Genomic DNA, 21,461 nt, shown 5'->3' with positions numbered 1-21,461 from the left:
TGATATCAGTAATTTAAAAGGAGATCATTGACTATAAAAAAAAGGTAAGAGGTGCCTAGCTAGCTCAGTTGTTGGAGTGTGCGACTTTTTTTTTTAACGTCTGTTCATTTTTGAGACAGAGCACGAGTGGGGGAGGGGCAGAGAGAGAAGGAGACACAGAATCCGAATCAGGCTCCAGGCTCTGAGCTGTCAGCACAGAACCTCATGTGGGGCTTGAACTCAGAGACTGCGAGATCACGACCTGAGCCGAAGTTGGACGCTGAGCCACTTAGGCACCCCATGGAGTGTGAGACTATTGATCTCTGGGTTGTGAGTTCGAGCCCCGCTGTTGTTGATGTAAAGATTACTTAAAATATTTTTTTAAAGATAATAAAAATCAATTAAAACCCCCCAAATTATTTCTAGCTGGAATTTTGTCTACTGGAGGTTCTGAGTCTGAATCCTGGTTCTTTTTACTGTTTTTACAATGGCAGTTAGCAAGGGGTGGCTGAAGATAAACACTAAACTGATAATTAATCCAGAAGAATTGAAAGAGAATGTATTATTAAGGTCTCACAGTGTTATGCATCATTTAATACTAGGTCTGTGTGCTGCTTACAGTCATCTGACACACCGTGGAATGGTGTCGCATACCTTGGGACACATCTACAAAGATTTTAGAACATGTGTGACCCCATATGCTGAGTGTTTATATTTAAATAATGTGTAATGTTTTATTTACTGAACATAGCCATCTATAACCTCCACAACTTAACTTTTTGTTTGCATTAACAGATGCGGCATTCCAAAAGAACTCACTGCCCTGATTGGGATAGCAGAGAAAGCTGGGGACATGAAAGCTACAGTGGAAGTCACAAACGGAAGAGGAGGTCCCACAGTAGTACGCAAGAGAACAGACACTGTAAACCACATCACCAGTTTAAAGATTCTGATTGGTAAATTGCTCTTGAATCAGTAACGTTTTACCACTAGTAGTTTTAATGATTTCTCCTTAGCTTATGTAGCTTTATTCTGTCAGATTGTTTTATACTTAAGTCCACAAATATTCAGATAGTGTTTATTGATTTCCTGTTACAGGCTAAGTGCTGTATAGGTGCCAAGGCTACCTCTGTGAATTAAACCGTTCTTGCCTTTACTTGTCTACGTCCATCCGGGAGTGGTGGGAGATAGTGAGTCCCAGCTGCCAGTAGTGTCGGGGTGGTGACACACTGACAGCTACGTGATAGTGATGATGGGGGCCCAGTATGTGCCTTTAACTTGTATGTAGGAGGAGATGCTTATTTTGGGGAGCCTGTTTAGGTTCCACAAATGAGAGATAATGAGGAGTAGGGAGAGTTCAACCAAATGAGGAAATCAGCATGTACTATTTAGGAACGGTAAAGTGCACAGAGGATTTGTCGCTTACACTGTTCCATAGGTTATATTGGTAGGTGAGGCCGGTGGATGTGTGTAGGGGTTTTAGAAGCTTGGTTATTATAAGAACTAGTAATTGAGGGAAAAGCCTCAGTAAAAATCTTTCAATAGCGTGTGTCCCACTTAATTTTACTCTTCCTGTATAAAATTTGGAGATAATACATTTACAGAGAAGTACAGGAATTTTAAAGTGCCTAAATGATTAAAGAAAGGCTAGGTGAGTAGCATTTCTTTCAGTCTGTCTTCCATTAACTCCCCTTTCTCATTTGTTTTGTTGGTCTATGTTTTCTTGTTTTGTACAGATGTTCCATTGAGACTGTTGGCCAGATTGCTTTCTAAATTAGCCAGCCGGGGTTACTTTAGAAAACAGTATGTAGTTTTTTCCTTCTCCATGCTAAAACAGACTCGTTGTGCAGAACAGTGAGTGTGTGGGCAGTCACCACAGACTAATCTGTCTTCGTCACACACTGTTACATGGGGAAGAGGGAGGGTTGCAATGACCTGAGCTACTTAATGCACTGCAGAGAAACATCTGTACCCTTTCATTAATAAATGCAGAATGTCCTGTAAAGTCTTAAAATTAACATCATAGTACTAATGATAGATTTGTTATGCAGGAAGGAAGTGATTTGAGTGATGAACAGTTTTTGTTCATAATTAACTACATAAACATACTGTGTCAGTCCAGGTAAACTGCAGGCCAACAGCTTCTTCGACGCTGTCACCAGAGGTGTCTAATGGTAATTGCTCTCCATAATGCAGAATATTCTAATATCTGACAGTCTTGGGAGATGAAAAACTTTACAGTAGTGTTTTTACAAAGTTATTGGAAAAAAATGAGAACTGCCATAAACTGTAAAGAAGGTAACCTTGGTAGGATGCTAGACCCCCATTATTCTCTTTGTTCTTAAAAAATCTTTCTATAGGAGTCTTTGCCTCTGATTATTTCCTGACAATAGGTTCTAAGAAGGGACATTTTTAAATTAAAGGGTGTGAACTCTTACAAAGCTCTTGTTGCATATTGATGTCTTTTCTAGAAAGTTTATACTAAGTGTACAATATGTTCTTTCTTGCTCTTACCAGTCTTGGCATTTTGAAATGTCAAGAATAGTGTTTTAATTTGAATTTTTACATTTTTAGTGAGTTTGTCTTTGTCCATACCTGTTTTTTTCCTCTTACAGAGTATTTTACTGATTTATAAGAGTTTTTAATATATATCAATTTTTTAACCTTTTTTTGTATGTATTGCAAAGTGTCTTTTCTTTCTGATTTGTCTTTTGGCAGTAGCCTGTGAATTGGTCTCCTTTGCTACAGGCTTAATTAGTGCTGTACTAATTCTAGTTCTGTATCAGGAAGACTGATGTGGCATCAAATAACACCTTTATTTATTGTGGTAATAGGTGTTAAGTGCCATCTTATGTAACGTAGAGTATCACGTCTTAAACCAATGATTCTCAAACTTTAGTGTGAACAGAATTACCTAGAGGTGTGTTTAAAATGCATATTGGCTTATATAGACAGAGTTAGTCTGACCTGGGGCTGAGCGGTCTTCATTTTTAATAATTCCATATTTTGATATCATTGATAAACAGACCACCCTTTGAGAAACACTGTTTTTTTAAAAAAACATTTTTAATGTTTTATTTATTTCTGAAAGAGAGACAGCGTGAGCTGGGAAGGGTCAGAGAGAGAGGGAGACACAGAATCTGAAACAGGCTCCGAGCTTTGAGCTGTCAGCACAGAGCCCAACACGGGGCTCAAACCCACGAACCGTGAGATCATGACCTGAGCCGAAGTCGGACACTTAACCGACTGAGCCACCCAGGCACCCCGAGAAACACTATTTTAAATGCCTTACCCTGGCATGCAAGATTTTGCATGATCTGTTCCCAGCTTATTTATTTGCTTCTGTTCATTCCCATGTGTGAAAATTGGTCTCGCTCTATTTGTTCACGCGCTGTTTCCCAAGTGATACGTAGACCACCCATCTCCAAGCCGTTGTGGCTACAGGTGATCTGTAAGTGTGAGATGGTCATATGCTATTCTGTCCTCGCATTTCTTCTACTTTCCGCCCGGTCCAAATCTTGACTTCCCTTTAAGATGCAACTCTGCTTTTTTATGAAGTCTTCCCTCACCATTTTAAGCAGTTTGAGTTTTGTCCCCCTCTATGATTCTAAGCACTCCTGCAGCCTTTCAGCATTTCCTGCATTGTTGAGTTCTGTTTTTATGTGAGTGATCTCAAATTGTTCATTATTTGTTGGGAGAGATTTTGCCTCATATATATTTTTTTATCTTCCACAGGGCCTGTGTGGAAATAAAAACGAATGCCTGTAGCCTCATTAGTCTTGGCTATTTTGAAGGACTGCAGTAAAATATTCACTGGTATTCAGTGAATATTTTGGAATTTAAATCAATCTGTTCATCTTGTCCACTCTATCCATGCATGGCCTTTAAATAATTCTGTAGACTTTGTTTTTGTAATCTCTAAGGCTTGGTTGGTACAGATCGAAGAGGTCCCTCATCTGTATGGTTTATCCTCATGGCTTTACTTCACCTCAGAGCTTGTTAGTCTGTAGATTGTTTATGGATTATCTGCAGCTCTAATTTTATGCACTGTTCCAGCTAAAGATTACTTGTATTAGTTTTTTTTCTGATAGATTTTTGACTTTTATAGAAAGGACGCCTTACAGAATTGAAAAGGATACCCTTGAGAGTATGGTAATTCCTAGGCTGATGTATTATAGCTCTCTCCCTGACAGGCCCAAGCCAAGTCGTCAGATCCCTGACTTAGATTCAGAGCCTTACCCTGATATCCCGAGTTGTTTCTCCAATGGTTAGGACTTAAGATTGACACTGGGGAAAGGGAGAAGGGGGTTTCTGCATTTCCTCAGCCTGGATAGCTGGCCAGCCCTATTGAGTAGCAGTTTAGAGATGCTTTCCCTTTATTTCTGCCTATACCAGCCCCTGGGAAAATGAACCACAGCATATTCTGGGGAGAGAATGAAGTTGTTGAGGGCAGTCTAGTCAACATCCGTCACTCCATTGCTTGTCAGGATTCTTTTAGCCGATTTGTCTGACTGGGCAGGTGTCCCCTCTCTCCCTCAGTGCTCCATGTGCATCCCTCTTGAAGCTTCGCACTCTGTTGAAGAGGACACCATCCCAGGTAGAGAGGGGGACGGGAAACTGGGCCAATTGAATCTATGTCCTTTTCTTTCCATCAGGTCAAGGATACTTAACTGGGATCCATTGACTTCCTGAGGTCCGTGACCTCTGTGAAATTCCTCACCAAGTTTTGTTTATGCATTGGTGCATTTCTTAAGCGAGAGGGTCCATAGCTTTCATCAGATTTTTAAAGGGATCTGTGTGTGAATTCAGAAGTTTAAGCACTATGGCACTAGATGCTGCGGTTTCCCATGTAGAATTTTTGAGTACTTTGCAAGCAAGAATGACAGGAAGTTAGAAATGCAAAGGGAAGTAGGGTGGTTGGGCGGGTCTGTTGTAATCCTAGGCAAGCAATTACAAGATCCTTTTCTCATTCGTGGGGGACGTCGTTTAATACCTTTGGCACATGAAGCAGCCTTCAAAAGCTATGTTGTCTGTTTCTCAAAGAGGAATAACAGGAAGCTAGGAATACTAAGAGGAGGAGAGGAGGTGGCGTAGGTGGTGATGTGTAATAAAATTGGCCCTTAGAATAGGAATTAGAGTGCTCTACAGCCATGGCAAATCATTGTCCTTCTTGGGATCTTAATTTGGTCAACGGTAAAATGAAAAGTCTGGAATACATGTAAGAGCACTTCTAGCTCCAGTACACCTTTATGTGAAAGAATTCTGTGTGTGCCGGGGAGATCTAAAATTCCCTTAACATTAAAAGAGAAAGGAATCCTGTTTTGCCTGCCTCTGATTGTGTGTGGCTCTGTGAGAAAAGAAAGCTTAGTTACAGTTGTATATACTGTAAGACTGATCAATTTTTTGCTGTTAACTTTCTCCAAAAGGTACAGGGACACTTAATCGAGTAAACACTGAGCAAACGTAATTGACTCAAGCTTTGTTCCTCGATGTGAGGTGTTTGATAGCAGTCTATCTGATGGAGAATATGAACTCACTTGCTTGTTGGTTAAAGTAAAATTATGTCTTAAGTTTGTGAGATAAGTATAAATTCTGTTCATCAATTTGAGGTTTTTTCTTTTTATCTAGTTAGCTGTTTAAACCTGGAATTCTTGTGAGAATGTTTTGTTTGAACCACAGTTGTTCCAGGATGAAGAGAATAATTTGAAATCCTTTAAATGTGTTTGCAGTCATTATTTAGAAGCGAGGTCCTTGAATGAGAGAGATTATCGGGACCGGAGATACGTTGATGAATATAGAAATGACTACTGCGAAGGCTATGTTCCTAGACATTATCACAGAGACGTTGAAAGCAGTTATCGAATCCACTGCAGTAAATCTTCAGTCCGAAGCAGGAGAAGCAGTCCTAAAAGGAAGCGTAATAGACACTGTTCAAGTCCTCAGTCACGTTCGGTATGATTGATTTTGTTTTTATTTTGGGTGGATGCTTATTTGTGTGTAAAAGCTCTTAATGAGCTAGTAAGTTTGAAAAAGTTTTTTATATATATGTAATATTATTTGGATATATTATAAATGTGTTTGTATTACTTGAATCCTTAAACATCTAAGTTTTCATAGCTAATGGTATTTATTAGGTAGATTTCATTTGCCCATATTGACTCATTTTCTGCAGTCCAGATCATGAGTTCTTGATTTTAATATTAAAAATATTTTTATGTTTTGTAATTTAATCTTATGAAAAAATGAAGCACCCATCCTTCCTTTTATCGTAAATAATTTTTTTTAACTTTAAAAGAAGCCCGCTTCCTGATGATTGGAAACAACTCTAGAACATTGCACTGGTGGATACTTAACTGTTTATATGTAGCATAGTCCCAGAGCACAGTGCATCATTGTCTGCAGCTAGCTCCCTTGAAATTCTGAAATGGGTGCTGAATGGAAAGTGCATTATCCAAACAGTCTGCTGTTTTTTACACTCAGACATCTTCACCTGTTTTAATCAGTAAACTTTGAATGAATTGTTTCCTTCCCCAAGTTTTCTTTGATTACTTTGAACATGGAAATTTACTAGCTAATTTATTTCCCCCATTAATTATGTATGTTTTAAAATATTGCTAAATAAACAATTTCAACTGATCTTGACATTTTAAAACCTTCTCCCGACAAACTAGACATCTCAATTCACAGCATATGCTATTTTATAGCAAGAGATTAGTAGATCATGACATTGCATTCTTTAAATTTCAGACTTCAATTAAATCAGTATTTTAAAGAGACAATTGTGTTGTTTTTTTTCTATTGCCACTTTAAGTATCTTATCTGAAAATCTGTTCCTTGCCATGTTTTTCTTCTGTAACATAAACTGTGCCCTGTGAATTTCTGGGGACTGAATTTGAAATTGCTCCTGCCAACTGTTCGTGGCCTGGTGCTTATCTGAATGCCTGAATATCTCCCCGCTGAATGAATTGCGTATTCTGCCCTGAATTCACTCTGATATATTGATTGGCTGGACGATCTTGGTGCTGCCCACTTGCCGTTCCAGAAGAGCCACCGAAGGAAAAGATCCAGGAGTATAGAGGATGATGAGGAGGGTCACCTGATCTGTCAAAGTGGAGACGTTCTAAGAGCAAGATGTATAGAATATTTTTCAACACTTTTTTAACTTTGCAGACAGAATAATCTTTTTAAGAATAGTTGTCAGCGGGGGGCTAAAGAACTCTTCATTGCTTTTTTGTTTTGTTTTTTGTGGGTTTGTTTGTTCTTTTGTATTTCTTCTTTTCTATAGAATTTAAATATTTCTACTCTAAAGTTCCAAAATAATCAGTGGAATTTGAGCTTAGAGCAAGAAAGATAGCTCTATCTAATTGTTTTTGTAGCAGCTGAAAATAAAATAATTTGAGTGCTGAAACCTTAGTTATGCTTTGATAGACATCATTTGAAAATATTCCACACTTAAGTATTCATTGTTTGAATAACTAGATAATTTATATTATCTCAAGTACTTACTCCCTTTTTCCTCCCTTACTTTAGATGAAATCGTGGACACTTTGGGTGAAGGGGCCTTTGGCAAAGTCGTAGAGTGCATTGATCATGGCATGTAAGTTTTTGCTTTTTTGAACAGTCTGATATTTTTGGGTGGGGAAGGATCTATAATTTAAATGAAATGGTATCTTAAGAGGTAGCCACTTGTTTTCCTGGGGGGTATAAATACCCCAAATTTCTTGAACTATGTCTGGTTATTAATCATGGGTGTGGATTTTGATCAAGAATGCTGATGGATTTCAGGTTCCTGGCTGGCTCTGTCAATGGAGCATGTGACTCTTGATTTCAGGGTTGTGTGTTTGAGCCCCACGTTGGGTATAGAAATTACTTAAAAATAAAATCTAAAAAATAAAACCTGACAAATTCTGTCAGATGGTGTTTGTTGAAATTAAAGTGAGTCTTCAAGTAAAGTAGTTTCCCAGAACACAGGCTTTGGCCCTTATATGAGATTTAGAGTGCTTTGCTTTTGTTTTGAGTAGCAGAGACAATAAAACCGTTCTAATCTTGGTCAAAAACGTTATTTCTGATCTGAAAATTGCATAGTAGAAGAAATGGCTTAGTAAAAAATAATCTGTCCTGTAATGTAGAAGGGTGCATCTTCCATTTAATAGGTTTAAGAACCTTTTACCTTTATTTTGGAATAACCCTGATTATCATTGGAAAAGAAGTCATCTGCTATAAAGTACTAGCTATTACTAGAAGAATTTTATTTTATCAATTTTTCAGTTGTGCTCTGTATCATGCAGATTTTGTACACTGTTTCTTCAGACTTCAGGAAATAAGTTTCTATGGCAACAAAATAAAACAAAAACCTTCATTCCCAAAGGATGATATTTGCATTCTTAGGGTTAGCTTCTTAAACTACGAAGAAATTCTGTTACTTAAAACCTACAGAATAAAGTCCAGATTCTTTAATGACTTACTAAAAATTGGGGTTTGACCCTATGTCTCATTTTAACATTTGCCTCCAGGACCTCTGTTCTGTAGTTTACCAACTTTTTAGTAAGTAAACCTCTCTTTGAACAGTTTATTTCAACTGCATATTTCTAAATTGACATCTAAAATTTTTCATCCTAAAATAGTTGGAGAAGATTGTAATTTCCAGCTTATTTAAAAAAAAAACTTTCCGTAAATATATTTGAGAGAGTCTGTTACAGCAACTTGATAGCTACTGTTATTTATGAACCAACCCTTGAATGCTTAAACGTGTTTTATTCCTTAGCATAATTTCATTCCATATTTCATGAAGTATATCAAGTATCTTTTATTGTCACTCTTTTATCCAATGAAAATGTGAAGTCACATTTTGTTAATATTATTTTGAGAGAGAGAGAGAGAGCACGCGCACATGAACAGGGGAGGGCAGAGAGAGAATGCCACACAGGCTCTGTGCTGTCCATGTAGAGCCCGATGCAGGGCTCAATCCTTTAAACTGAGATCCTGACCTGAGCCGAAACCAAGAGTTGGATGCTTAACCAGCAAACCCAGGTGCCCCATGAAGTGAAATTTTGAAATATTTTCAGACTCCTAGAATTTTCTGGAATAGCTGAAAAAATTCCCATATATCCTTCACCCAGATTCCTCATGTTAACATTTTACAGTAGTTTTTAAATCATTCTCTGTATACACACGTGTTATATTTTCAAATTTTGCCAGCTGATCTATAGATCTTGCTCAGACTTTTACCAGTTGACCTATTAATAATGTCTTCTTAAAAGTTGAGATTCCAACAGTGAATATTTGAGATATTCCAGTATTCAGTTGATCAGGTATAAAACTATTGCAAATTTTGATACTTATTGGACCTAACTATAACATTTAACTGGAAACGTGTCTTCTTTTGGGTTGGTTGTGACTTGTAAAGAGTACAAGTATTCATAAATGTCTGAAGTGCTTTAGCATTAAATGTGTTTCCTTTTTTTTTTTGAGATAACAGTTAATTGTAACATGTAACATTGTGTAAGTTTAAGGTATACAACTATACATTGCAGTGGAATTACTGTAGTGATGTAGGGAGTTTTGGCACAGTGGTTTCATAGCAACCTTGAGATATATGCCTTATGTCTTAGGCANGCTCTGTGCTGACAGCTCAGAGCCTGGAGCCTGCTTCAGATTCTCTGTCTGCCTCTCTCTCTGCTCCTCTGCTGCTTGTGTTCTGTCTCTCTCACTCGAAAATATACAAACATTAAAAAATTCAAGAAGAGAAGATCAAAGCAACTTGAGAATTTAGAAATCCATTTTCTCAAAATCATTCGTTGCTTGAAGTATTATAGGTAACTAATCTAAGGCTTATGCCCTATACTACCTATTTCTACCTACTTGCATCAGTGAATGTGCTAATAAGCATTTTCTTGGCTTCATGACTTACTGATGTGGTCTCCTTTACCTGAATATGTTTCCTTTTCCTCCCAAATCTTATAGTCTGAAAGCTGTCTTTCAGGGCTTAGTAGTGTGTCACCTTTTCTCTGAATAAGTTAGAACTCCCTCTAACTCCCTAATTGTTAGGCTCTCCTACCTCTTTGTAGTAGCTCATACCAAGCACTTATTTTTGAGAGAGAGAGAGAGAGCCAGAGTGCAAGCAGGGGAGAGGAAGAGAGAGAGAGGGAGACACAGAATCTAGAGCAGGTGCCAGGCTCTGAGCTGTCAGCCTGGGGCTCAGACAGCAAGGAAGTTGGATGCTTAACTGAGCTACCCAGGGCCCCCTTTTTTTTTTGGTATAAAATCTATGTAAACTTAAAATTCTGGAAACAAACATTAAGCATTGTCAGTATTAAGGGAATTATCTCTCCGTAGAAAGTGTGTTTTGCCAGACTTGTGAAAAAATGTTACATGGAATCTGGTATAAGATGCTCTGAAAGATTATTTTAGAGAAATAGCATAGAGTAGTTAATACTCAGTAAGATGATGCTTAAGGGGACACATATTTTCAACCTTCTCCTGAACATCTACCTTTTTCATTTTCATTTTGTTTTTAAGGGATGGCATACATGTAGCAGTAAAAATTGTAAAAAATGTAGGTCGATACCGTGAAGCAGCTCGTTCAGAAATCCAAGTATTGGAGCATTTAAATAGTACTGATCCCAATAGTGTCTTGTAAGTATAAACCTGAATTGTGACCCATCATCTTACCTAAAATAATCAGAATTTTGTGAACTGACTCATTTTTATTTGATCTCTTTTAGCCGATGTGTCCAGATGCTAGAATGGTTTGATCATCATGGTCATGTTTGTATTGTGTTTGAACTGCTGGGACTTAGTACCTATGATTTCATTAAAGAAAATAGCTTTCTGCCATTTCAAATTGACCACATCAGGCAGATGGCATATCAGATCTGCCAATCAATAAATTGTAAGTATACTTGATAAATTTTTAAACACCAGAAAATTAAAAGTTTTTATTATACAAGCAACATGTCAAAACATTGTCACTAAAAATCCACGTTACAGGTAATGGTGAAATCCCTATATCCACTACTGATCCTCCTTGTTCCCAATACAGATGAAATATGTAGGTGAAACTAATAATTTCTTTATGTTCTCTTGTAGTTTTGCATCATAATAAATTAACCCATACAGATCTGAAGCCTGAAAATATTTTATTTGTGAAGTCAGACTATGTAGTCAAATATAATTCTAAAATGGTAAGTTAAAGACTTGTTTTAATTTTGGTGGTGGTTTTAAAAATTAATTTAGCTTGGTGACCTTTGGATGAGTTGATTTTGACTTCTAAGACTGGTTATATCCTGAGGTTTAACCTAAAAGGATCATCCTTCTTTACCTTTCGCATGGAGTTATATTGAAAATCAAAAAGATTATTCATATGCAAGTCTTTTGAAGTGTGTAAAGTTTTTCATGTCTTTACTGATCTTCATGTTGACTCAACTTCACTTCTCTAGAAACGTGATGAACGCACACTGAAAAACACAGATATCAAAGTTGTTGACTTTGGAAGTGCAACATATGATGATGAGCATCATAGTACTTTGGTGTCTACGCGGCATTACAGAGCTCCAGAGGTCATTTTGGGTCAGTAAGACACCACCCTTCCTGTTGCTGTAATTAAAGACGAGATTTTGGGTGTGATTATCTTAACAGTGTACAGAAACTATTACCTGTCTTAAAAATTGGACATTGCTGTAAATATTCTTCCTGAGTGGGAAAAATGTGATACCATTTGTAAAGATATTCCAGGTGGTTATTTTTTCAACATGCTAATCTTAACAAGATATAAAAGGGCAATTTCTGTTGGCTAAGTACATCACAGCAATGTGATTTTGAAGTGATGTGGGTTTCCTATTTTCATGTCACAAAAGCATGGTGCTGTAAAAATACTCAAGGTATGTTTGGCAGTCGTCTGAGTAAAGAGCCAGGAGGAGGTCAGGAAGAAAGAGGGGCTAGTCTAAGAGGAGAGCTTCTTTGATAATCATTGACCTGAAAAAGGTTAAAGAAGAAAATGACTTAAGGTGCAGAGTTTGGAAATAAAAGGGAATTCAGTAAGGGAGTGTGTATCTTATGTCTTAAAATGTCACATACTAGGTCTTGTTTATAGAGTGAAGGAGAGGAGGTTGGGGCTCAGAGACAGTGGGAGAAGTTCAGATCAGGTGCTCTTGGAAGATAGTTACATGGAATAAGCTTATTAGTCAAAAGTAAGGTCCAGCTGAGGTTGGCTAGTTGAAATTTTATAGAATCAGTTTCCAGTTTTCACCTTTTTATGTGCCCGATAGCTGGTAGTTAAGAATAAGAGTAGGAAAGCACACTAACAGTTTTTACCTAGGGTGGGGGATTGGTAAAGGCATAAGGAAATTGAGATTAGGGAATGCTTGTCAGTAGAACTTTCCATATGATGGAAGCCTTCTATGTCTGCAATGTCCGGTATGGTAGCCGTTAGCCACATGTGGGCTTCTGTGTACTTGCAGTGTGGCCAGTGTGACTGAGGAGAACTGAATTCTAAATTTTATGTGAATTTAAATGTTAGATATAAAACAGCCTCATGTGGCCACTGGCTACCATGTTGGACAGCCCAGTTTTCGAGCTTGTCTTTGAAATGAACGATCATAACATTTCTGCTTAGTATGATCTGAAAGGAGCTGTTGTGTTTCAATAGTTTAGGAACGGAATGTGGGAAGAGTTTGTGGACATAGAGGCATTCTCAGAGTTTAAAAAGATACAACTTTGTGTGTTGTCAATTTCAAGAGGTTGATTACCTCCACATTTTAACATGGAGCTCAGCAGAGCAAAACCAAGCAACAACAACAAAACATGAGGCACAACATAAAATAATTGGCATTTTTTTCTTTGTTATTGGCACATAAAACAGTCAAGCATCTTACTGGCCTCCTAGATTGGATAAAATATAGCACTTCTTAGTAATGACAATAACGCAGTTTCAAGTATGGCCAGGCTAGATAGATCAATCATATAAATCCCAAATAAATTGGGGTTATTGGCCTTGAGGAGAAGAGATTGGGAGATTAGGAAGGGTCCTTTTTGTTTTTGTGGGGTGTTAATTCTGAGGATTGAGGCAGAATTAGGTTGGGAGGAAGGTGTAGTCATGCAGTTGGTCTCCTGTCTTGGGTATTGGTAGTAAAGACATGAAGTTTTTGGTAGAAGCGAACCATAGGCAATTCCAGAGTACGAGGACGGACTTCTCAGAGAACGGGATGATTTAGAATGATGGGTGGCAGAAGGTTGCAGTCACCTGGGAAGAAGCTGGATAGGAATGGCTGGAGAAGAGATGGTCATTTTGGGTCCAAGATCTATCAATTGCAGATTCTGTTATGTGTCACTGTAGACTCCTGCTCAGTTACCCATTTGTTCAAATGATGGCATTGTGAGGGTTACGTAAAAGGACTAAATTTTTAAAAAGTGAATAAATAAAATGACCAAATCACAGTCAAGGTTTTTGTTTATTTTGTGTATTCCTTCTTCTTTAAAATTCAGTGATGTTACTGAAAGTAAAATGTCTTTTAAAGTAGGTTTTATTGGGGCACTTGGTGGCTGGCTCAGTCGATTAAGCAACTCTCGATTTCAGGTCAGGTCATGATCTCCCGATTCATGGGATCTAGCCCCGAGTCAGGTTCCATCCATGCTGACAGCACAGAGGCTGCCTGGGATTCACTGTCACCTTCTCTCTTCTCTGCACGCACACGTGCGTGTGTCTCTCTGTCTCTCAAAATAAACTAAAAAAAAAAGTAGGTTTTATGTATACATAATTGTTTTACTAAATTTTTGGCCTTTAAAATATTAAAACATCTGTATGATTTACTCTTCTCCTTTCCAATTGAGTACAGGCTTAAGACTAGGTATTTTATTCTTTCCTGAAGAGGATTCTATTGAGCATTGTGAAGGAGAAAGTATATGTAATCATGTACAGACCGCCTGAAGAGTACATATATAAGTAGATCCTTCTGTGATTTAAATGGCTCTATAATTTTGCTTATAATGAAACTGCTTGTAATTCCCTTTTATAACCCTTTTATTGTTTATCTAAAACCATAGTTCTTTGTGTTTTTGAGAGCTCAAGGAGGAGACAGGCAGAGAGAGAGAATCTTAAGCAGCCTCCATGCCCAGCATGGAGCCCAAGGGAAGGGCTTGAACTCATGACCATGAGATTATGACCCGTTCCTTTTTTTGTTGTTTGTTTTGTTTATTCTTGAGAGAGGGCACACAAATGTGTGAGTGGGGGAGTGGCTGAGATGGAGGGATACAAGATCCCAAGCCGACTCCATGCTGTCAGCACAGAGCCCAGTGTGGGGCTTGATCTCATGAACCAAAGTCCAAGATCATGACCTGAGCCAAAATTAGGAGTTAATAACACTTAACCCCACTGAACCACCTAGGCACCCCCCACCCCGTTTTGTTGTTGTTTTTAATGTAAGGAGTAAACTCCAGCGTTGAGCTGATAAATTGAAAAGTGGTTAGTAATTACATTCTGAGGTTAATTGTCCACCTGTATTTACTATAATAAAATGTAAAATTTCCCAGAACAACCAAGAACTGGGGGTAACAATGCACCCCATTGCATACAGTTCAGAGAATACGGAGTATTTGCACAAATTGGTAGTTATACTTGGAAAATATTTGCTAATCCCTCTTTTATTTTACATAAAATGCCTACTCCCCAGATTAAAACACTAATTTGATGTAGAGATATGGAGAGTTGTGAGAGCATACTGAGCAACATTTTATATAAAACTAAAATGTAAACCCTGAGTGTACCATTTTATTTGTGTAAAGAGAGCACCCATGTAGGGAAGGGATGTGGTGTATTGGCAGTAAAAACTTGCTGCATATAAAAGTGTGTGCTTTTGTTTTTACAGCTTTAGGTTGGTCTCAACCTTGTGATGTTTGGAGCATAGGCTGCATTCTTATCGAATATTACCTTGGTTTCACAGTCTTCCAGGTATGTAGTAAATGCCATTTCATAATTTTCAGTGTTAAGAGCATGTTAAAGTGTTGGCTTCCATTTTGAAAAGTTCCTGTAGTGTTAAGATTAAAACTTCTGTAAAATGGGATGGCTGGATGGCTCGGTTTATTGAGCGCCTGACTCCTGATTTTGGCTCAGGTCCTGATCCCAGGGTTGTGGGACTGAGCCCCCGTGTCGGGCTCTGTGCTGAGTGTGGAGCTTGCTTGGGATGCTCCCTCTCTTTCTCTTTACCTCTGCCCCTCCCCCCCACTTGTATGCTCTCTCTCTAAAATAAAAAAACGAAAAACCGTTATATATGCAGAATGGTCCTTTTTCTCTAAAACCATAGTTGGATGAAATACTACTCTTGGTGAATGGTCATAATTCTGTTTTCCATGTGATTGGAGTTTTTATCACATGGTTTAATATTGTCTTGTGTTCTCATTTTTTTGTTGAACTCTTGCAGCATAAATTTATGTTAGTGTTACTGTGGCCAATTATAATTCTGTTCTGGTTATATTGACTGTCAACACAGCCTGTGAGCAAGTCACTCCTTTTTATAAAATAATTCAGGAACGATAAGTTGTATTTTACTTTGTGACACTCTAGGCACATTTTAAGGCACTAAGTGTATAAAGATAAAAAGAACATCTCTGTCTTCCAAGAAGTCATGCAAAAGATAGATGTGGGAAAGCTTACAGTGCACTGTGGTATTTGCTGTTGTGGAACAATGTAGAAAGTGTAGTGGGGGGCCGCCTGGGTGGCTTAGTCGGTTAAGCATCCGACTTTCGCTTAGGTCATGATCTTGTGGTTCGTGGGTTCGAGCCCCGCGTCAGGCTCTGTGCTGACTGCCAGCTCAGAGCCTGGAGCCTATTTCAGAGTCTGTGTCTCCCACTCTCTCTGACCCTCCCCTGCTCATGCTGTCTCTCTTTCCCCTAGAAATAAATAAAAGTATTTTAAAAAAAAAAAGTGTAGTGGGAACCCAGGAAAGATGGACTGTTAAATTTCCTCAGAGAAAGTGTCCCTGAGGAGGTACAGAAATGAAGCCAGTGCCAGAAGGTAGACTAGAGTTTTGTTTTTAAATTTTTTTAATGTTTTATTTCTGAGAGAGAGACNGCACTTAACCAACTGAGCCACCCAGGTGCCCCTGAAGATTGGAGGTTTTTCAGAAAACAGAGAGTGGTGGCCAGCGCTGGAAGAAGATCTTGTACCCATAAGTATGGAGAGTCACGAAAGAGTGGTCTCTAGTCAGGGGACGGGAGATAGTGCTGTCAGACTGTCTTGCATGATGGGGAAGTGAGGTCAGTAGGCAAGGACTGACTCATCGTGAACTTGTTTGGATAGAAAGGTACTTACTTCCCAGAAGTTCATGGTTTCCAGAATGTGGACTAATCCAAGTGAAAATGATTTTGTAAGTTTGTCATTCTGGCATTTAATTAGAGATGATCCCTCCAACCCTTTTGTTTGTTTTGGGTACTAAAATGCCCCTTTTATGGAATGATGATAATAGTTGTCGGTAATTGGGTTTTTAAAATTAAAGTCCTTATTTGGCAAAACAAAAAATAAATATTTTTTAAGTCTCTGATTTTTTTCCTTTAAAGTTTTCCTTACAACTGACATCTAACAGTCTTGGAAGATCTAAGTCGTGCAACCATTAAAGAGCTTGAAGTAGGGTTGTAATGTGATCAGAGTGTTGTGATTTGTTTTGGGAGTTGGGGGTGCAGATTTGGTGGGTTCTGGCTTCTGCTGTTGAGGTTGATTTGAAGTTGGGGGCAGTACAGGGTGGAGAGGAAGCTATGAGGAGTAAGAGTCACTTAGGTGGTGGCTATTGTAGAATGTGTGTTCACTGCCTGAGGGGCCCGTCACCAGACTTCTCCTGTTTCTAATCCATAGAGATCCTGTTAAAAGTACTCTGACTTCATAGACAAGTTTGATACCTAGAACATGGTGACTACTCAGTTCTTGGAGGTAGTGTCTGGTCTGTAAGCAGAGGGTCAAGGAAAAGTTGAGCAGAATGCACAATTTCTTCATCTGACACACAAAATAGTTGCTTCATATGATCTGTGATTGTAAATCACTCTGAGGTCTTGAGTGCAGATTATTAACATTGGTTTGAGATAAGGTTTTTATTTTGAATTCCCCCCTCCAAAATACTCTTCAACTAAGGAACTTCTTAAAAATGCGGAACTAGCCCTTTGCTGCAACTACTGTGAGAATGAAGACATTCTCGACAGTCACACTGTCGACATTCCAGAAAATGTCGACACCACTCTGAGGGGATGCGCTGTTAATGTGAACGGCCCCAAAGGAACCCTGCGAAGGGACTTCAGTCATCTCAACGTACTCCGTCTCCTGGGAAAGAAAAAGGAGGCTCTAGGTTGACAAATGGCGGGGAAATAGTGAACAGTAGCCAGTTCTTTTCTGTCTCTACAGACCACGATCAAGGATATTACGCTGGCTTCCATTAGAAGATGAGGTCCGTGTATGCTCGTTTCCCCATCATCGTTATTATTCAGCAGAATGATTTCTCTTGTTGAAATCCAAAATTTCTTGGGTGAGAAATACAGTGGCAGGGTTCACTTGTTGAGTATCTCCCAAGCCCAGAAAGAGGAGTTCTTGAAGGAAATGACATTGAACTTGTATCAAACTCAGTTGCTCTGATTGAGCAAGCCATAGCAGTTATAAACAAAGAGATCAGAACAGTTTGGGGTGGTTTCTGTGTTTCTGTAAAAGGGACTATTCGGCAGGCTTATGAATAAGATGTAAGTTGTCCAGCTGTGGATTGACAAGAGGCTGAATGGTTTTTCAGACTTCTTTTTGATATATATTTTTAAAAACTTAATTTATTTATTTTGAGATAGCATGAGTGGGGTAGGGGCAGAGAGGGAGAGAGAGAGAACTCCCAAGCTGCACTGCACTGACAGCACAGAGCGCAATGCAGGACTCGAACTCACAAACTGTGAGACCGTGATCTGACCCAAAGTTGGACACTTAACGGACTCAGCCACCCAGGCGCCCCTTATTAGTGATATTTTAAAGAAGGAATAAAAGCTGTATTGGTTTGGAAAATAAAAAAATAAGTGCAGAGCTAGTATTACTTCTGTTCTGAATTAGGGACTTAACGTTTTGGAAGCAATGTGCTAGGAACAGTAGTTTGATAGAATTTAAAAAGCATCTGCTCTGCAGATGGAGGAGTTGGTGGATGATACTCTGCCTGGATGCCTGCTTTTAAACAAAAAAATACATGACAGAGACCATTTATAACCAGCCAGGCCTAAAATACTACCGTTTGGACCTTTACAAAAGTTTGCCAACCTTTGATCTAGGAGCATACTGTTCAGCTTTAAGTGTGCCAGTTTTCTCTCTTCCACTTGAGCCAAAGCTCTGTTCCTGTATGACTGAAGAAGATAAATTTTGACTTAGATCCGTAGCTCACCTTTTCTCATTTATGAGCTGTGTGACCTTGGGCTAGTATCTTAACTCCTTTGAAAGTCATGTGCCCACGTACCGAGCTCAGGATTGTTGTGAGAATTATTACAACTCTATTTTTATTGCTCAGTAGTAAATGTTAACATACGCTCTTCATTGGTGACTGGAAGTCAGTTTGGGGTCAGCAACTGATTAAATGAGGAGACTGTTTTTCTGGTACTGATCCCTAGTCAGTCTTCAGTGAACAGTGTAAGAAATGAAAATACCAAGGAAATTGTTTAGTTTCACATTAAATTGTCTATCTGCTTGCTATACAGAACCTTACTGTTGGATATCAGACTTTAGTTTTATTGGTGTATACCTCACTCAGTATTGTTTCATCTCTGAAGTTAGAGTGTGATATAAACTACGCAGCTGTCTAAATCTGGTCCTTTTGTGTCAGCTCTGTTTTCTTGTATTTTCCTTTACTGTGCATGTAAGGGAGGGAAAAGTGCTAAATTTCTTTTTCCTTTGTGTTTTAGACTCATGATAGTAAAGAGCACCTGGCAATGATGGAACGAATATTAGGACCCATACCAACACACATGATTCAGAAGACAAGGTATGCTATAAGATTAAAGCCTTTTTGGGTCCAGGCAGTGGCCTGTATTCAAATTACAGAAAACCCAACTTTGTGGTTATTGCTTGTTCCAGGACTTCAGATTTTGAATNTGATGAACACTTAGGCTCTTTCCATGTTTTAGCTATTGTGGAGAGTGCTGCTATGAACCATAAAGTCAGATTTTTAAAAAGTAACGCAGTATTTACCTTGTGATCTACTAATAGTGTCTTTTTACACTCGAGTTCAACTTTGCAGAAATGTTTTCCTCACTTGCTATAAACATAATACATAGAGTAGTAAAAAGGTTGATTTTGGAGTCCTAGCCATGTCTGTTTGTATTCCATACTATCACTAGCTAGCTGTGTGCCTTTGAACAGGATACTAGAGTGGTTGGCAAACACAGCTTCCCCCCACTCCAGATCTCGTGAAATCCACATTTATGGGAATGGGTCCATAAGCTGTCACTGTTCCATGTGTGGTATTTCTGAACCACTTAGGTAGGGCATGGGAACCTTAGGGGGCACAAGATTAGGGAAGATGGGTTACACAGTATGTTTGATCCAGTATGTCATTGCTGGATTTTAAAAAATCGTATGCGTGTGTGTGTGTGCGTGCGTCAGCGTAGATAGACTATGTTCGTGCTTCCATGTGTTCTGGTGAGATTAGGATAAATGTGTAGCTCTTTTGTTGTTTCTGATTCAGACTTCTTTTTCTTACAGAAAACGCAAGTACTTTCATCATAACCAGCTAGATTGGGATGAGCATAGTTCTGCGGGTAGATACGTTAGGAGACGCTGCAAACCATTAAAGGTAAAAAAGATTAGAAAGGTTATAAAAGGTTTTTAAAAACTATTTTTAAATCTCTTCCTTAAACAAAAATATTTCTTTCCCCAGGAATTTATGCTTTCCCATGACGAAGAACATGAGAAACTGTTTGATCTGGTACGAAGAATGTTAGAATATGATCCAGTGAAAAGAATTACCTTGGATGAAGCCTTGCAGCATCCTTTCTTTGACTTATTAAAAAAGAAATGAAACGGAAATCAGTGGTCTTACTATATACTTCTCTAGAAGAGATTACTTAAGACTGTGTCAGTCAACTCTAAACATTCTAATATTTTTGTAAACATTAAATTATTTTGTACAGTTAAGTGTAAATACTGTATGTTTTGTATCAATAGCATAATTACCTTGTTAAGCAAGTATGGTCTTGATAATGAACTATACAAGTTAAAGTTAATTTTTCTTTTTGGGATTAATTACCATTTTTAAAGACCTTTGGAATATTCTTTGTGTCCAGTGATAAATGTGATTGATCCTGTCTTTTGTACATGGAGGTCAATTCTTTGAAGTGATTTTTTTGAGTAAAAGGAAATCTTGACTACTTTATTCTTAATGAATATTCTTTATATACCTCAAATTCAGAACTTTTCTTAACTTTAAAGTTTTTCTGTAATTGTTAAACAGGTAATAAGTATTATTAACTCCTGATAGGCAGGTATTGGAAACCAAAACCCATAGGAAATGTTTACTGTTGGAATATCATTAAATTTTAAGAATTGTGTTTTGTCTCCTTGGGTGATGTCAGTAGGGAGAAGTAGCATTCAGAGAAAAGCACCCAGTTTGTCGGTCGTGACCGGTTGGTTAAGAAAAGCACATACACACTTCATTTAAGAGTAAAGTCTAACCGGAAAGTTGCAAACTTTGAAATAGGAATCTGATGCATGAGGATTAATTTTTAATACCAAATCGTGAGTTTTGAAATTGTCTAGCCTCAGTTTCCATATCAAATGAAGTAAATAACTTAAAGTTCACTCCGCCTATGAGAATTAGGTTGTTAAGCAGTTTATGTTTGTGTTAATCTTTACTGGAGCAAAAGAATGACTTGATTGGAAAACACTTTGGGAAGAAACCTTTGCAGAAATTTCCAGACCATAATTGGTTAGTTAACATGGTAGTTTTTGTTTGCCTATAGGTGTTTTTTCTAACTTACCTGTTTTCACGTTAGGAACTATACATAAGGGTACCTGGGTGGCTCACTGGGTTAAGGTTCCAACTTTGGCTCGGGCCAAGAAGTCATGATCTCATAGTTTGTGTGTTTGAGCCTTCATCAGGCTCTCTGCTGTCAGCAGAGCCAGCTTTGGATCCTCTGTCCCCCCCTCTTTCTGTCCCTCCCCAGTGTGTGCACTGGTGCTCGCTCTAAAAATAAACATTAAAAAAGAGGAAGAAACTACATAGTAAATGTTACTTAATATAGTAAATAACAACTGCCAGGTAGAAATACTATTTGTTATAGAATCCATAATTGATTGATACAAGTTGGCTTTTTTGTCAAAAGTATTGCCATTTTATAAGTGCATTACACTAAGGTTTGAGTTGTCTGTATATTAAACAGAACACATGGAATTTTCTTGTATGACAAACCGAAACCAGGCTGGGTTCCCGACATTATTCACAGGTGGCATTGGCCAGTGTAACAATGCTTATGTTCCTGAATTTGACTAG

At 38.3% G+C, this 21,461-nt stretch overlaps 1 protein-coding gene across 2 annotated transcripts in view; it reads left to right on the top strand.

Moving 5' to 3' along the window:
- Positions 1-20,520, top strand: part of CLK4 (CDC like kinase 4) — a 28,730-nt gene extending 8,210 nt beyond the window's left edge. For both annotated transcript variants that reach the window (XM_077746360.1, XM_077746359.1), the window contains exons 2-13: positions 775-935; positions 5,709-5,931; positions 7,022-7,112; positions 7,510-7,576; positions 10,498-10,614; positions 10,704-10,870; positions 11,068-11,162; positions 11,418-11,547; positions 14,841-14,923; positions 18,877-18,956; positions 19,676-19,766; positions 19,851-20,520. In XM_077746360.1, the coding sequence (XP_077602486.1) occupies positions 775-935; positions 5,709-5,931; positions 7,022-7,112; positions 7,510-7,576; positions 10,498-10,614; positions 10,704-10,870; positions 11,068-11,162; positions 11,418-11,547; positions 14,841-14,923; positions 18,877-18,956; positions 19,676-19,766; positions 19,851-19,991 (1,446 nt within the window). In that variant the 3' untranslated portion in view covers positions 19,992-20,520. The remainder of the gene's footprint in view (positions 1-774; positions 936-5,708; positions 5,932-7,021; positions 7,113-7,509; positions 7,577-10,497; positions 10,615-10,703; positions 10,871-11,067; positions 11,163-11,417; positions 11,548-14,840; positions 14,924-18,876; positions 18,957-19,675; positions 19,767-19,850) is intronic.
- The last annotated feature ends 941 nt before the right edge of the window (positions 20,521-21,461 follow it).

This window comes from Crocuta crocuta, unplaced genomic scaffold (assembly GCF_008692635.1).
Source record: "Crocuta crocuta isolate KB4526 unplaced genomic scaffold, BGI_CrCroc_1.0 scaffold218, whole genome shotgun sequence".
NCBI lineage: Eukaryota > Metazoa > Chordata > Mammalia > Carnivora > Hyaenidae > Crocuta > Crocuta crocuta.
Note: the sequence above shows the minus strand (reverse complement) of the source record. Positions and strands in the feature narration are given on the sequence as shown.